Raw genomic sequence first — 19,006 nt, forward strand, 5'->3', positions numbered from 1 at the left:
AATAAAAGTTTTTACCATCAAAATTAGTCTTAATTTTTTTATTGTCTCTATTTCACAGGTGAAAAAAGGCAGATGATGAAAATGATTGAGTTTGTGTTTTTAATTAATAAGAATTATGTTCATATTAGAAGATTCTGCAACTCAGGATTTACATTTGGAACCAGCAGAGAAAATCTTGTGTCCTTCATGCAGAGAGGTGGATGTCAGGGTGATGGAACCAAGTTTATTTTCACACCTGAACTGAGGTTCATGTTTTTGTTAAATTGCATAGACTAGATTTGATCCCAAAGATGCAAATCATGAGATGCCTCAGTCGATTGAGATTCTTCTTATTTTTCTCTACTGGGGACCGAAACGTCTCCAGAAAGTAGCTGCAGAGTGAGCGCTTTTCTCTTTCACACTGCTCTCTGGAGTAAAATCGTTCCACTACGTCAAGTTGTCCTGTCTGCTCGGTGAACACGCCTGCAATGAGAACAGGCAGCTGTGGACTGCGACCCAGAGAGAGTAAAGCCTGGATTATACTCCAGGAGGAAGAGAGTCCTCGCCCAGTGAGGCTCTGAGATAACGTTATCAGTTTCTCTGATGTTAGGCATTTTTTGCGAAGAAAGAGAGAGAGAAAATAGTGAAAACACCAAACACTGAGGCGGTCTGCTCTGATTGGAAGAGTTCACAGGGATCGGTTGAATTTGTGTAAGTTGTTGTGATCGTGACATCGCAACTTCCTGGAGGGACTGAGTTGGTCTCTGGCTTTGTTTGTGATGTTGCTGCACATTTCTGATCCATCGTAAACCGAGGTAGCACACATTAGTTTTACTGTGTTACATGAGCATCGCTGTTGCCCTGAACTTCACACCAAACCCCATTCAAAAATCTGTCAATTTAAAGGGTTTGTCATCCTCTAGAAGAGATGTGTCTCCTTATGCATGACGATTGGTTTGAAGACGGCGTGCACCCGTCGTTGGACGTGTTCAGTTCGGCTCCTCTCTCTCTCTTATCCTGTCAGAGAATAATTGAAAAGTTTTTCAGAAGTCGTCAGTCCAAATGTCATTTAAACATTTACTGTCTTCCTCTGCTCATGTGCGACCGCGGCTCATTTTGTTTTGTTGCATTGTTTTTCTTTTTTTTTCCCTGAGTCCTGCCAGATTTTCATGTAATTGGTCCAAAAGTCCAAACCATCCAAAAAATAATAATAAAAAATGTTTTCACACAAGAAACGAACTGATTCATGGTTCAGTTTCATCCGGACTGAGACCGAAGAGCCGGGCCTCAGTCTGACTGAGGTCCAGCAGAGGTTACAGCTGTGAAAACGTTCATCTTTACCTTTTTATTAATTTTATTAAAATTTTTATTTTAGGAGGGAGCCCAAAAATAAAACAAATAACAACAAATAAACACAACAAACACAATGGTGTCCAAACATGACATCAGTCCAAAGGTAAAGTTGTTCCAACATCAACATCAGCACCAGAAAACATCAATGCTGACCTCAGGAGAACTCAGACCAATGAGACAGAACTATAAGTTATAACATATTATATGCTTATAATGCATCATAGACGTGGAGAACACAAGTCAGCATCACTCAGATTTATATTCATTACCAATATGCTAATATGTGTTATTGATTTGCTGCAATATCAGAATCTGAAACTTTGACACAATCCTAGTAAAGAAGACATCCAATATGATGACAATTAATTGACGATCATTAAGAATTTGATCAATTGCGTAAAATTTAATCAATCTAAGATCCGATAAAGATCCTAAATGTATCAGAAATGATTTGTATGAGTGCACTCTGCATGTTATCTTATATTTAATTACACAGTATGTGTTTAATATGTAGGTCTCTTCATCTGTGGCCTGTATATTGTTGCTGTATGTCACTGGTTCTCAAACTGGGGGGGGCGGGCCCCTCTGAGGCCACCACAGGGGAGGGGGGTTCATGGGTGGCCAGGGGAGAATTATAGACTGAAACTAAGCTGAATAAATATGATTTATGTAAAGAAATAAACAAACTGACCCTTGGTTTCCCACTAAAATTCAATGTAAATCCTTCTTTATCAGTTGCTTCAGTTATTTATCAGCTTATTAGTTATTAATAATCCTTGTGGGGGGTGTCGGGGTACAAAACTTCTTTTGGTTTCTGAAGTGTGTGTGTGTGTGTGTGGGGGGGGGGGGGGGTATGGCAGAAAAACTGGGCTGTGTGATGCTAACATGTTGCTGTGGCAATAAAGCTTCGATTAATAAGAAAAAAAACACATTTGGTATTTATTTCTTTATTATTTCTTATTTGGTGTCAGCAAAATCTGTTTCTTTAATTGCAATTAATTGACTATTTGATCATTAATGTTGCCAGTGATCGATTTTGGAAAGTGCTTTCAATCTTCAACTCTACTCTTTTTTTTTTGTTTTTCTTTTTTCTGATTTCTTTATTTTCTTTTAATGAACAACCTGCACACGGTGCAGAAAACATCTCTGATCTCTGACAGAACAATAATGACTGAACTGAACTACTGAGATAATGAACTGATTCTGTGTCGTTTAAAACACCTATGATCGATAAAGTGTCAATACTTCTGACAGACTTAATTTGTTTGATTTGGTCGTCTTGTGCTTAAAGAACACATTAACAATACTGTGTATTCAACGCTGGGTTACAAACAAAAGGGGGGACCTGCTGCAGACCCTGAGGGGCCCCTAAAGGTCCCACTTTCACTACTCGTCAATTAGTTTTTGTAATTTGATTAATTGCACATTTGTTTGGGACTTTGGACCTTTTAAATACAGTGTGACCGCTCCTCTCTGTCACAGTGCAGCTATTTTAGTTTTTGTTGTAATTAGACATTTATCTGGTTTTGTTGGGGACTATTTTCAGCGGCGTATTAATCCACATTTGGTGCTGTGGTGAGTCTTTGGGGCAGCAGGACGGTGTGTGTGTGTGAGATAAACTTCAGTGTGTGTGTTCATGCTGATGAAGGAACATGTCAGCCAGTGCAACAGAGTGGCTCATTGATGTGTTTAATAGTTTTTGGACAATGGAGCTCTATGACACAGAAGAAGGAGATAAATCAGGCTGCGATACACACATGATACTTGTTAGTCCATAAATTCAGTCTGAAAAAGAATAAAAATATAAAATATCAGCTGATTTACTGCAAAATACTGTAAGTTTATATCATTTTTTGCAGGTTTTTGTCTAAATGTGCAATAAATTCCTTTTGAATTTAAAGATCAGAGAGTGAAAGGCAGAAGGAGAGAGATTAAAAGATAAAAGAAGGAGAAATAAATCAATCCAGCGAGCAGGATGAGGAATCAGAGAAAAAAAAAAGAGGAATGAACAGAGAGAGATGGAGAGTAATGAAGCGAGAAAAGGAGAGAGAGCAGAGACATATGGTGGCTGGTGGTTTGCAGACTTTTCTGCCTCGCGGCGTCGAGCTGACAGCTCGCCTCACCGCTCTGAATAACACGGGAACACAACATGTAAAAATAGAAATAAAAGGAAGAGACAATAGAACGAGGCAGGAGTGAAAAAAGGTAAAAACCAGCAGCAGCAGCAGGTCTGTGTGTGAAATGTACGTTCAGGCTTGTGTGTCGTGTCACATTTAAACAAAAAGGAAGGAATAAATCAGAATTTAGTAAATAAAAACTAGAATAAAATGTACAGTTAAAATGAGCTGAATCGGTTTCTTAGCTTCTGGTTATGTGTATAAATACACACATTTAATCTTTGAACAAATCACAGATTAAACAGGATTAACTGAATTATCACAGCAGGAAAACAAAGACATTTTTTAAAAAAGGAAACTGAAACAATGAATAAATAAATAAAAGAAAGCACATAGCAGGGCTTTAATACATATCATATCTATTTAATGTTTAATAAAAGCTGTAATTTTCATGCAACTTATTTTTATTTTTGCACAGATGTCTTAATTTAATGTTTTAATGTCAAAATAAATTTAAATCTATATTAAAAAAGAAAGAAGAGAAGAAAAATAACAGGGAAACTGTTTCATTTCTGTATATATTTACATATGAAGTAAGGTATTTAAATACTTTTATTGCATTTATTTCAAAATTTAAGGATAAATATCTTTAAATGTGTCATCTTGTGTTTTAAGGTGTCCCCACACAAAAATGTGAACATTAAGTAAACAATAATACAACAATAAGTAATGTATATTTAACACCATAAAACAATAAACAAACAAAATACAAAGTAGATTCACCATAACAATTAAAATAATAATAAAATAATAATACAAATAATTATATCTATGAATGTGGTGTGTCTTTGTCCATATGATAATAAAAATAACAAAATTGCTGAAAGTTAAAATCAAACATATATAAAATAACAAAATATTACAAATGAAAAACAGAATTGAAAGCTGAAACAGCAGCAGTGAGTTCACACAAAGAAATTAAATATATAAATAGGATTAATGCACATAAAAATATATCATATATGTTGTATTTTTAAATTTAAACACTTGCTGCACAGAAATGTCGTGATCCCTCTGCTCTTTGTGTTTTTATTTTTTTATTTCTTGGGATTTTTTGGAGAAATGAGCTGCCTGCTTTCATACAAACTTTAAAATTCTGCTCACTGCAAATAATATATATGTGAATTTATCTTAAAAAAAAAAAAAAGCTGCATCTTATTTGAATTATTTGAACTGCAGATATTTTATAGTGTCATACACATGAAATCAGTGTGTGTGTGTATAAGTGTGTATGTGCTCTGAAGGTTCTCATGCGTGCAGCTTGAATTCCCTGTAGTGCGTTCATTGTAAATGCTATAGAATAATTGATGAGGTGTTATATGTAGGTTTCTTTATGGTTTGGTTGCTGCCTCAGCAGGCGGACGCTTAACGAGAGTCTCAACACAAAGAATGTGTGGTTTTTTTTCTTCTTCTTCTCCTTCTGAACAGACTGAAGCTTATTTCTTTCTTTCTGCTGCAGAAACAAACGGCTCGAATCAACGAACCTCAGAGGGACAGAAAAGAGACGAATCTGAAAAAAAATAAAGAGGAAAAAACTCAATTTAAAATTAAGGATCATTTTAATGAATTAAAACACAAAAATAAAGCACAGTGCACCCATTTAAAGAACATTAAAAATGTCAAATATAATTTACTTCTGAAGATATTTTATAGTGCAACATTGTTCTACTCCTAATGGTAATAATAAAGATGAATTTTTAATGTATTTAATTGTTTTTTATATATATTTTATCAAGTGAATTGTTGGATTGTGCTTTCTGTCTGTTTCATTTTCAGCTCTCCGTGCTGTTTGTCAAGTCTTTGTCACGTTGCCAGAAAGATATAGGCTATAAATAAATGTGGGGGGGGTTTAAATTCTGAAGCACTGATTTATTTATTATTTTATTTGGCCAAAGTGTCATTGAATTTAAACATATTCAGTCAAAAAAAGAATTTAATTAGCTCATAAAACATCCAGCATGTGCAAGTTTTCTTTTGTGGCTTTTTAAACAAAACAAAGCAATTTACAAAAACAAGTAAATAAATAAAATTAACAATTGTTCATTTTAACAATATTAATAATGACCCTTTAAGTGTTGTTGTTATTACTTTGGTTATAAATAGGTGTTGATGTTTTTGTCATTAAAATAACAATTATTTGTTTTAGTATATACATGTATAATTTAATAAATAACAACAGTTTATTCATTACCCTTTGTTATTGTTTTATTATCAATTGTTTTTTTTAATCAGAGGAAAAAAATAAAAATATTATTATTACGAATGTAAGCAGACATAATAAGTTTTACAGATTATTAATTACAAATACCACCAATCATCTGGCTCATTTTGTGTCACATTTGAAATAATAATAATAATAAAAAAAATATATGTATTTATTTCAAATGTGACATGAAGTTAATATGGCTGCTAGAGATTTTAATACAATTAGAGTGTTTAATACCTGCATTTAGTTTAAAGTAACTGAAGACTAATACAAAAAAAATATAATACGTAATAATAAGCATTTTAAATGTTTTATAAAATGTGTATTCTTAATTATTTGGCACAGAAACATGTAATCTGCCTGCATTTGGGTTACAAGATTCAATTATTGATCATTTTATATACAGCAGGGTTGAACAGTGAGATGCTAGTTGTTCCCTTCATGCTAATCACAAAAACAGAATTATATGCAAAAAATGTAAATTATATAGAGTAAATACCAATATAAGATATAATATTTATAATTATAAAGAATAATGCAAAGAAATGAACTTAAAAACTAGTGAAAAAAAGTTTCTATATTCTAACTGAATTAAGATCAAATACATATTTACTATAATAATAATAAGTTAATAAAACAGGTTGAAATTGATTATTGATTATTGCTGGTTATGTTTTTATTAGAAGTATTTATAGATGTTTTTTTGCTGCAGCTGCTTTGATTCTTTTACACACATGTGACAGCTCTCTCTCTCTCTCTCTCTCTCTCTCTCTCTCTCTCTGTGTGTGTGTGTGTGTGTGTGTGTGTGTGTGTGTGGTGTGAAAACATGAAGCTCGGGTGTCCACATGTGTTTCTGCTGCAGAGAAACAAACCGAACAAACCGTTTGAGTTAAAACTACATATTTCTTCTTCTTCTTCTGTGGTGGTTTGTCATGTTGGATATTTCAGGAGGATTTGAGCCTCTGAGACGCTCGTCGTCGTTCTGTTCTCTCTCTCACTGCAGAGTGTCTAAAATAATTCAGTTTTTTTTTTTTTTTTTGTCTTAAACCCGCCTTCCTCTCTCTGCCTGTGTGTCTCTGTGTTTTTTTAATTGGCATATAGGGAGGCTTGTTTGTTTTTGTTGTCTGCTGTTTCTTAAATGTGTGTGTTCGTGTTCATGTGGCCCCCGGTGTCCCAACAAGCACCGCGGTAGGTGTTGGGAGGCGCTTTCGGCGGCGCAAACACACACACGCGCGCGCACACACACACACACACACACACACACACACACACACACACACACACACACACACACACGACAACAACAACAACAACACACAGAAACACACAAGACAAAATAGATGACAAAGACAGAAATACACACAGGGACAAAAACACACAAAGACAACAAACATACAAAGAGTCGTACCATGGGAAATCACACACACACACACACACACACACACACACACACACACACACACACAACACAGAGACAAATATCCGTTAGGACGCACAAAAAAAGACACACATCCTCACAGAGAAGCACACACACTGTAAGTGAGACACACACACACACACACACACACACACACACACACACACACTCAGATGGAGGCAGTTGCTTCTCATGGAGCGCCATCTAGTGGCGACATCCACCATCAGAGCAGCAGAACCCTGCAGTTTGATTATTGGTGATTTTTATTCCTGTTCAAATGTGACTTCTTCCACATCTGTGTGTCGGTAAAAGTGTTTTTCAAATTCTGAAGAAGTTTTATTGGTTATTTTGTTTCTGTTTGATGATTCTGAGGAAAAGATGTGAATGACGTATTGTAATTTATGATGTTAAATGCCTATTTATAATATATTTATATAAATGTTTATTTATACGTTTTGATTTCTCTTGTATTCAGATGAAGTTTTGACCCTCAGATCTTTATTTCTTTTTCAAGATGAACCAGTTCGTTTTATCCAGAGGTTGATTATTTTAAAAATGTATCCTGATACAGTTACTGATTACCTCTAACTTGTTTATTTTATGTTACTTTTGGACCACATCAGCATAAAATATGCTCAAATTGTTATTATTAGTTTGTCCAGCTGTTCCTTCCTTTGTTATGTGCAATTTTGATTGATTGATTGATTGATTGATTGATTGATTGATTGATTGATTAAAAGACAAAAAATGTTGAAATTTCCAGTGAAGTATTTTTTCACTGGAGGTCATGATGATGAACTGTGAGCTGTGTGTGAACTGTGCACGGTAGGATATTGTTCTTTACTTTAATTATAATCCTACTATTAATCCACTTTTTGTAATCTGATTACACCTTTTTTATCTGTAACTGTAATGAAATACAATGACCATACAGTAAAACACTTAGAGCTGTAATGATTGATCTATTATTAATCAACCACAATTATTATTACTATTATTATTTGCATCTATTTTGATAATTGATTCATCATTTTGAATCTTTTTTTAAAGAACAAAAGTTCTCTGATTTCAGCTTCTTAAGTGTGAATATTTTGGACAAAACAAAACATCTGAGGATGTCATCTTGGACTTTTGGACATTTCTCACCATTTTCTGACATTTAATGGAGCAAACTATTAATTGATTGATTAATTAATGATGAAAATAATCATTAGTTGCAGTCCTAAAAACATTATATCAGCCTAAACAGTATTTCATATTGAGGTCATTCAAAAATAACGGAAAGTAATCAATTACATTACTTTAATGTTGTGATACTTGGATTGGTTGATTACTGACTAGATTTTTTTAAGTTGCCACTTTCTGTTGTTGAACTTTCTTGGAAATATTTTGGAATATATATATATAAATTGGAAAGTTCAGTCTAACGCAAGAAAATTACATTTTGTGTTAAATTATGTATCTTGTTAGATATGAAATTATCCACCTGTTAAATTATAATTATAATAATTAGATGTATAATAAACTAAAAAAGAAAAAATGTTACAATAAAAATACTTTTCCTGAATCCATACAGTTATGTTGTAAAGTTGCAGTATTTTACTTTAGGCTAAAGCAAATAATCGAGTTGGAAACTTGGAAACTTTGAAGTTTCCTGCCTTTTAATTTAAGTTGCATTAATGTAAAGTATTGATTTGAAAGGATTTAGATTATTGAGTTAATCGGATTTAAAACAATTATGTTCATTTTAACTTGTTAACACTTTTTTAAAATTTGGTCCAACATTTCTCTGTTTTCAGTGCAGCTGCAGCAGTGATACCAGCAGTACTTACAGCTGCAGTAGTAGTAGTAGTAACAACAGTAGTACATTCAGGACTGGAAGAAGTAATCATGTAGTATTTAATGTATTTATTCATTCATGTAGTACAGCAGCAGTGGTACTACTGTCTGAAGCAGTGTATGGTACTGTAGAAGAGTAGCAATGGTTTATGCAGTTGTATTAATAATATTAGTACAACAGTAGTTAGAGTAGCAGTAGTAGAAATACTAACTAGAAAGAGTTAATCAGTAGTATTGACAGTGTACTTTTAGCTGCGGCAGTAGTAGTAGTATAGCAGGAGTAGTACTTGTCACAGCAGTCTGGGCCTCATAGTTGTAGCAGCACAAACAGCAGTAGTTACTGTTGTAGTTGTTGTACTAACAGCAGCAGTAGTAGAAGTAGTACTAGAATAAATAATCATGTAGTATTTACAGTGTTCCTGTTGTGTATTAGTAGTGGTGCTAATGTCTGCAGCAGAAGTATCAGTAGTACTTTAAGAGAAGTGATGCTATTTTAGGCTTTGCAGTCCTCATAATAATATTAGTAGTACAACAGTATTTAGAGTAGTAGTAGTAGATGCAGTACCAGAAGGATTTAATCAGCAGTAAGTAATCATGTATTTCCTGTAGTACTTTTAGCATGGCAGTAGTGGTATTGACGGCTGCAGTAACAATAAGGTTTAGTACTGCTGGAGAAGTGAAGCTAAACTGCTGTAGTAATATTGTAATGTTAGCAGTAGTTACAGTAGCAGCAGTAGTACTCTTGTAGTATTTATCACTCTTGCAGTATTCCTCTAGCAGAGCAGCATCAGTAGTGTAAGTAATAGTCACAGTACTTTTATAGGAGTGACTGTTCTCTGTACTTCTCTTCAGCTCAAGTGTGTCTAATATAAACTGTTTCATGTTTTAATAAATGTAAAATATGAAAACTGTCGTGTTTCATCATAAGTTTTGTCCTGGTGTCTCTCCTCGTTGTGAGCTGCAGGATTACTCGCCATCTAACCCGTCTGTGACCTTCTCCACTTGTCTCTCTAAAGAGCCGCTTCCTCCCCGTTTCCCCCCCGAGGCCTTTCCTCCGTCGTCGTACATTAACATCAAACCTGAACGAGGAGGAGAACCAGAGGCTCTCACCGAGAACCAAACCTCCACTGACATGGAGCTTCTCCTGCAGCCTGGTGAGCTTCATCACAGGAGGAAGAGATGCTCACAGCTTTGACTTAAACTGCTCACACACTGTACGATATGAGCCTGTCTTCAACCCAGTTTTTACTGTCTTTAGAGAGGAAACAATGCTTTGTATTATGATATAAATTTATAAAAAATCATGTTCTCAAGTTTATCACTTTCACATCACAAAAGTTCAGAGCCATATGAATGGGATGCAGGTTTATAAATGAGCTTATAAATGTTGCAAAATGTTGACTTGCGGAGGATTTTGAGACAGATTTCACATTTATGGTGTAAAATAAAATAATCTCCATAAATGCACGATGTATATTGCAACTTCTGCTGCATAACTCATTTTAAAGTTATCCCAAATTTCAGTTGCATCAGGCTTTTGTTTTCTGTGCAGTGTACAGGGTGGAGCAAGGACCAGCAGCCAACAGGACCAACCCTGACAGCTGTCAGATGTTCAGATGGATTTCTGACATTTCAGAAACGTTGTTGAACCGTCGTCAGACTCTCACACGGTTGAAGCAGAGCCACAAGTCGACATGAGAGCCTTTTTTTGTCACTGCGTGCTAATCTGTGATTTTTTCAGCTTCGTTGGTGTAACGTGCATCTCCTCTGAAAGAAAGGCTCTTGCTGGCATTGGAAAATGAAGATGTGGGGTTTGCATCAAAGAGCAGCGGACACTGATACGATCAACAAACATGTGATCAGATCAGCTGGAGGCAGCGCTGTGCAGGAGCAGAGGAGGAGATAAAGCTTAAGATCTGTGCTCAAACCCGGCAGGATCCGACAGGTTTGGGTCAGGCTGAGTCTTATTTCTCACTTATTTCACACTTGTTGGATAAGGGGTTGCACTCCATTTATTTATTTAGTTTCATTTTTCTCCCCAGTTTAGTTGTTGCAAATTCCATTTTCCTGCATATATTGTCTCTGTCACTGAAAACTCCTACTGTTTGGTGCATAGAGGGAAGCTTGTAAAGAAAAATATTGGGCTGTAATTGGATTTGGGCTACAATACACTAATGAGGGTCGGGTTTGAGTCGGTTTTGGACAGAATTTTGTCTTTATCGGACCTTGACGGGCCAAACTTTGCAGCCATGATTAAAGCCTTAGTCAGGGAAATGAAATGGACAATATGGGACAGGACAAACCTCTGGAAACCAGAGACTTCTGTGTCCTACTCTGCAGAATCCTGGATCAGGCTGCTGCACAGTCTGAGCTGACAAGATCCAACACACAAGACTCCAGCGAGACAGGCAGTGAAAAAACTTCAGTCTCTGGCTTCATGTTGTCAGCTTCAACTGACAATGACTTGTACACACCTCCAGGTTGATTTTAAAATATCTTTATTTAAACATGATCCAGAAAAAAATACATCTTTGAAGTTCCTGCAGATAGCAAACACTTTGTGAGCACTTCAGGCAGGTTGTTCGGAGCACAGACGCCAGAGGAGTGAAGCCACATGAGAAACAGTCGACCATTCAGCACACGGACACACACTTCAACACAGGAGGCTAACAGCTCTGAGCCTGAAGCTAAACACGTTCCACCTCACTCCCATACTAACACTGAGCTGTTCAGGTTTTACTTTTATAGAGCAGGATTCTGCCAACGCACCCAGAGGGGGAGACAGTCACTGTTTTAACTTAAAGACAGACGCAGCATCGAATCTGTGACCTTTCACACACAGACCAGCTCTTCTAACCAACAGGCCGGGCTTTAGAGGCTGCCCATCAGTCCACCATTACTCCAAAACCCCAAATGTCCTATTGGACCAGAAGTCCATTCCCTATCCAGAAAACAAACGCCTGTGGCTCTAAAGGCCCATTTCTCTGAAAAGACAAACTCTCTGCTCATGGTACTGAATTGTCAGAGATTTTTGTTTTTTCGTCTTTCTGGCTTATAGAAAACAACGTAAAGAGACTTTACTGTTGCAGACAAAGGTTGGGGTTAGGGGGAGTGTATTTTTGGAGTAATGGGCCTTTAGAGCAGTGGACGTTTCTTTTTCAGGATGTCAGGCTGGACATTTATTGGACTTTTTGGGGTTGCAGAATAACCGGGCCACTGGAACAGAAGCATGATGCCAGCTGTAGCTGTAAATCTATTGAAAAGAAATCCTAAGATCTTGACTATTATCCACTACCAGGGGATATTAATAGCTTATTAAATTATCTGTAGTTACCCAAACCCCAAATATGAAAATATTCTACTCAACTACAAGAACTGGAATTAATCTGTAGAAGTAAAATTTAGGATGAGGGTTTGAAAGTACACTTCCATTTCAAGAATACTGATGTTTCTTGCAGAGGATTACAAGAGATGATTGATACTGCTCTTGCATATTTCTGTTTGAAAGAAAACTGGAATCAGGACGCGGTTAGTTTACTTAACACAATGACTGAAAGCAGGAGAATCAGTTCAACAGCAGTTTGTAAAACAGTCGCAAAATTCGATCAAATAAGAATTTATATGCATGGACACAAATTTTCTTTTTTTCTTCTCGGTTAGCTTCAGGAAAATATCATGGTTTGGGATAAAAACCAAATTCCGTCCTGCTCTTTATACTACCTTACTCCTTATCATTTTGAAAGTCATGCTGTCCTAAAAAAAAAGTCAGTTTCGTTTCTTGACTATTTCACAAGCTGAAAAACTGGGCTGAAGTGACACGTGAAGTCATAAAGCTGGGGTTTTTGCGGAGGGTTACATGTGTCGACTGTTCTTCAGTCTCGTCCTCACCATGAGGTTTCCGTGAACCCAGCAGAGACTCTGTGTGGGACCCGAAACTCTCCAGCGTTTTTTTGGAGAGGACTTACTTGCAGCCTGTAATATCAATAAATGTCAAGCCGGTTGCTGAGATCACCTGCCAGTCAACATCTGTCATTTATGATGAGAACAGTCTTTTCTAAGAAGCCCTTTGATTATTACCTCCACCGAGGAGTTTGTCTGTTTGGAATCACAGGAAAAACACCGTCTTAAATTTAATGAAACTTGGTAGGAAAGTGTGACACGGGCCGAGGAAGAACCCAAGAAATTCTGGAGCGGATCCGAATCACACAGCGGATACACAAATTATGTTTTACTTCCGTTAAAATTCTGAGACTGGGCATTTGGTCTTGGTGGAGGTCTGCGTTCTCCAAGTGCCCACTGAGTTTACTGGTGGATCTGTTGTCTCTATAGTCTTTAAATATATAGATATACTAACTTTTGTACTTCAAATGTATATGCCAGAGTCAAAATATAATCATTTTTGCTGCTAAATTGTTTTGTCTAAATGTACAGCAGCAGATTTTGTGTAGCTCTGTTTCTTCATATTTACAGTTTGAACAACACTTCAATACAAATTCATAAATATATATGAAAGAAATCAAACATCTGCATTGTGGTGTATGATATTTGATTATGTATATTATAAATATACATTATACTAAGAATAACAGGTGTATCACCACATCTCATGGATGCAGTTTCCTCCAGTTTGGACTCCTGGGTTCAAACTCCAAAGAACATGAACTCAGACTTATCTGTTGGGTACATTTACCTGGTCACCTGATATAATCTCACCTGTCCTTTTAACAGTCCTAACTCCCTGCAGACACCTTCAGCAGCAGACTGCAGCTGCGTGGATGAAAACCCAGAGCTCTTTTACCTCCAGTCGTCTACAGTTTCTTTGCAATAAATAACACACACACCACTGTTGGACCATTTGAAAAACACAATTACAAAACAGGAATTTCAACAAATGCTTGATAAATCACCTCTTTACAGAGAAACATAACAGACAGGTGACATTTCTGTTCCGGGTGAAGCTGAAATGTCGGTTTCAGAGGCGACAGAAGCATCGATCAGCGAGAGGCACGAAGAAGACAAGGCCATGAAGGCTTCAGAGAAAGAGCCCTTATTTTTCAGATCTATGGCAGTATCATAATAATATAATAACCCTGATACATGCTGTTCGCCTTTGTCTCTGTATGGGAGGAGTTCAAAATGTGGCAGTTCAACTCTGCCTTGCTTATCGGTAAACAGACGTCCTGTAGAGCATGACGGGAGGCCTTTTCTGAACCATTACTGTCCGCTGAGCTGCACACAGGGCAGTAAACTATCAACTTTTAAAATTAATTTGCAGCGATCACTGCAGCCGCCCACCATGTGCTCTTGGTGGAAAAAGACTGTAGGAGGAAAAGTGAAAATTTGAATACCGAAGTGCCAAATTATCAAATGATTTGGAAAAAAAGGTTTGAAGTCATGTTCTATGATCTCAGTGCAGAAATTAAAAAACCCTGTTGAATGTTCTTCATTTTTTTTTTTTTTTTTTTTTTACTGCATGAAAGCCAGAAATACAACAAGCCAGAAGGGGATGTACTTGTAATTATTTCAACAGAACAAGCTTCATTTTCCAAAGTTCACAAATAGCCCATTAGTCGGAAACCCCAATAGTCTGAAAAATGTCCCACTGGAACGAAAGTCCATTCTGCACGACAGCCAACTGCTCCGAAGGCTTGTGAAAATACACACTCTACCTGGAGTTGCTTTTAATTTGCACAGCAGTTCCACTAATCGCAAAGACTCTGTTGTCATGATTGATTTAAGTGCAGAGCATTTTGTTTAACTTTGCAACTCAAATGCAAATAAAACAGAGGAGCTTTCCTACTTTTAGTTTCCATCAGTCAGCAAAGCAAAACACTGGACCGACACAGTTAACTGCAGGCCACGTCGGGTCAGATATGAAGCTTTTTTCCTCCTCTGTAAAAGCATCATAACATCCACCTACTGGTTTATTATCTCATTGAAGAACTCAACATATGCTTAACCTTTTGTAATCTGACTTTTCAGTTTAAATATTCAACACAAATCCAGCTAAACTTCCCAAAAAGCTAACTCGGCCATAACAGCAGGTAACACGTAGATTCCAAAATACGTCCTTTTCTGCTGCAACAGCTGACAACAGCTAGCACTAAATTAGCTGGCCTCCCTGCCTGCACACTGCTCAAACTAGGTTGCATGACAATTATTCGCGGAAAGAGTTTCCCGAAAGAAGCAACAAAATGAGAGAACGCTGGGAGATTGCCTTGCAACACGAGAGAAAACAAGGAAAAACGTGAGCGCTGGCAGGTCGGAACTAGCACTAAACGTTCAGATGAAGATGCAGCGGATTCTGCAAATTTTTCTTGAAGTTAAATCCCACACAGAGACAGAACAGCATGTATCTGGGCTGCAGAGAAACTAACAACATTCATACAGTTTACAGAAGACGCTACGTAGCATTCAGGTGAAACAGCCGACACACCATGCTGTATGTCATTTAAAAAAACACACCTCTTTTTAAACTGATGCATGTAACTGTTTTCTCAGAAAAATAAAAAGACGTGGATGTTGAACAGCGTCCAGACTGAGCGACAGGCGGACACTGCAGCAGGTCAAACCCAGTGAGACAGGAGCTCTGCTGCTGCTGTCGCCTCCCTGTGGTCCAGAACACCTTGACCGGTTTGTTAAAATAAAATCTGTGTGTCGCTGTTGGAGAGCTGTAGATACAGTGTTCAGAAAAAAACAGAACCAGAAAAAAACACTGAAAAACTAAAATATAAATTGCGGTTTTTGGTATTTGTTGGTTCTGTGATTGTTTTTTTGAACGATTTGAGGATTTTCATTCCAAAATGCTACATATCCATTTCCAGAAAACAAAAAAGGTATCTGAAACTTTAGAGTAATCCAATTATTTATTTACTTTTATTTCCTGAATGTAGTCGATTTATTTGTGAATAACTTCATTATTATTTTGGATATCTCCTTTTGGAATGAAACTCCTGACATTTCTACAAAGTAAAAGATCAGAAAAAACATTTATGAAAGTCGACTGTCCTTAGAAGAGTTTAAATTTTATAAACAGAAGACAATTAGCTTTAAATATTTATTATACTTTTCACGCAAAGAAACAGACTTTTTGTCAGGGCTTAAGATGAACGCTAATGACGCTTTTCTTAGTTTTGGTGCTTGCTGCTTTAGAGCCGTAACAATTATTCTCACTGGTGATTAATATAGAAATTATTTTATCGATTAAGCATTTAAACATTTATTCCACGCAAGGTCAAATAAAAGAAAGTAGAGTAGAGTAAAATGTATGGTAGTAAAGTGAGAGAAGAATATGAAAACATTTCTTCATTCGTTTTGAACAGATATATCTATATAGAAATGATGTGCCTCTGTGTTATTTAATTTAAAGTCGTGGCTTTTTCCTGAACTTAACTTGACTGTAATCATCAGTGCAAAGTCACAGAGAGTTTGTAGAAAAGTGACGATTACACAAGAGGCACAAACTGGGAGGTTTAAAGTTTTCTAAATGTGAAAGCTGCTGTTTCTGATTGTCTTAAAGGAGAAGTTGCTGCTTTTAGCCTCTCTGATAAATAACTCTGCAGGTCGAGGCTGAAAATTATGGAAGTACATCACAATCACCAAAGAATATAAAAGAAAGAATATTAAATATAAAATATAGATTTTATTTTGTAGTTATGACCCAGTATTTCATAATTAGCAGATATGTAAACATACTCAAATCAGCCATGTCTAAAAGTTGTAATGTAATTATGAGAAGAAATAATTAAAAGATCCTTATCTGATAATAGAAATAAATAATATAATTACAAGATCTCTATATCAAAACAAGCATTTCCTAATTCTGGAATAAATAATTACAATAACAAAGCAAGAATCTCATAATTACTACATAAAATCCTCATAATCACAAAACAGGGATGTTATTGTTATGAGATAAAATATTCTTAAAACTAAAAGAAAGTTAGTAAAAAGTACGGTGGCTCAGAGGGACAAAATTTTATGAGAAGAATTTAAAAACTATGAACATGGCATATCAGGGCCATTAGGTAAAAAAAAATTGAAATGGAACCAACGGAGGAATAATACTCTGAGAAAAAAAGAAAATTTCCAAGATTAAAGTAAAAACATATTTATTAGAAAAAAGATTATCTTCTGAATTTGAGGGCAAAAAAAAAAAAAAAAAAAGGAGCAGTATTTTTCTTTTTTCCTCATAAGTTGTGACTTTATTCTCAGAGAAGTTTAAGTTTTTTTCCCAAAAAAGTGTGAGATTTTTCTCATAAATACACAAACATCATCAAAAAACTTTAGCATCAAAGAATATTTTTGGTGTAAATTTCTGATTTTATTTTTGAGGGTTTTTCTTGGAATATTGCTATGCTATGCCTCATGATACAAACTGAGATCTTTACGTTGTAATTCATGACTTTATTTATTCCTATTTTATATTATCCTATTTTATTTATTCTTATTAATTGATTCTTTATCTATTTATCTAGTTATTCTTTGATTAATATCCTAATTACAAGATACAATAATCACAAATACTTACCTTACAACAAAGACTTTATGAGATTAAATAATTATGAGATCTTTATCTTGTACTTAAAGACAAGGACCTCATAATCAGATGATAAAATAATGATCTTTACTTTTAAGATTAATAAACAAGGATCATAATTACAAGATAAAACAGCCCTAAATAAAAGATCCTTACCCTGCAAAATAATAAATAATTTTGAGACTTAAATAAAATAAAATTCAATTAAATAATTCAGATTACAAAACAAAACAAGAAATGTACCAATTAAATTCAAGATAAAAAAAAACTGTTATCCTTATCCTCTCTGAAGCTCATTTGCAGAGATGTTTTTCTCCTTATGATATGAAGAGTTTTTTTTTCTTTTGGTGAGTGCAATGTGCTTTCATAGAGAGCGTTTACAGCGCTGTGAATTATGTAGTCAGTGAAGGAAATTTAAATTAGTTTCTTAATGATGTTCAGTTAACTATTTTAGTAAAAGTCTGGATTAAAGTGTCTCCTCACTTGGTTTAATTTTGTGCTTTCTTTCATTTTGTTATTGTCGCTGTTTTTCTGTCTCCTGTCAGAGTTAATTTTTTTTTAACATGTGGCCCCATCCTCCTCAGAGTTCACTGACCCTCTCACTGAGGGTCTCCAGCTCCTCCTCCTGCTCCTGGTAACGCTCCACCCCCTGCCCGCCATCGCTGTGGGGGCCATTGGCGAGGTGCGTGGGGTAGTCGAGGCCGCTCAGCTGGGCGTGGTGATGCCAGCGCAGGTCATCGCTCTCGTGGGTGATGTAGCGCTCATTCATCCGTGACTCCAGGTTCCTCAGGTCCAGCCACATCTGGTAGTCCTGGTGGGGAAAACAAAGCATCAGCAGCGAACGAGCAGCCAGACTCTGCACAGTCAGAAGTTTTCCTTCAGTATATGTGAATATTTCTGATCTATTTTCCCATCAACATGATGCATATGACTGAGGCATAATCACCACAGTGTGTGTGTGTGTGTGTGTGTGTGTGTGTGTGCACCGGTGGGAGCAGACAGATGTTGCCGATCAGAGCAGAGGGATTCAAATTTAGCATTAAAGTTGTCTTGTGGCAGTAAATGTACAGTTAGACCACAGAAACACTGCAGACAAAGTTCTCCAGCTTTTTCGCAGTTGCCGGATGAAGTGAAGGGAGATTAAACCAGAGCAGAGTGAGCAGATCTGACTGTGAAGCATACTCTACTCTGGCTCGGTTGCAAAATGTAAAAAAAAAAACGTTTTCCATGCCTTTTTTACTGGGCGCCAGCCTTACGTTTATGCGCGCATTGTTGAAAAAAAGGTTTGAAGTCTAAATAAACACCTCAGAACGTTTCCACCCATCAGATGCAGCTGGAGTGCAAGACACGTGGAACTGCTGCACAAAGCTGCACCAATCAAAGTGAGATCGTACAAGTGAATATGTACGAAACGGGCGTCATCATCCCACGACGTCCCAGATCGAAATGTAAATTTCAAAGGACAACATACCAGCTGTAGTGTTGCATGTATTTCA

The 19,006-nt window shown here is 36.3% G+C and overlaps 1 protein-coding gene across 1 annotated transcript in view; it reads right to left on the minus strand.

Annotated features, from left to right (window-relative positions):
- Positions 1-17,758: 17,758 nt before the first annotated feature.
- Positions 17,759-19,006, minus strand: part of prkd1 (protein kinase D1) — a 56,696-nt gene continuing 55,448 nt past the window's right edge. The window contains exon 21 of the mRNA XM_084742170.1: positions 17,759-18,321. Coding sequence (XP_084598296.1) covers positions 18,091-18,321 — 231 coding nt within the window. The 3' untranslated portion in view covers positions 17,759-18,090. The remainder of the gene's footprint in view (positions 18,322-19,006) is intronic.

This window comes from Lutjanus erythropterus, chromosome 18, assembly GCF_056507025.1.
Source record: "Lutjanus erythropterus isolate fLutEry1 chromosome 18, fLutEry1.hap2, whole genome shotgun sequence".
NCBI classification, from domain to species: domain Eukaryota; kingdom Metazoa; phylum Chordata; class Actinopteri; order Lutjaniformes; family Lutjanidae; genus Lutjanus; species Lutjanus erythropterus.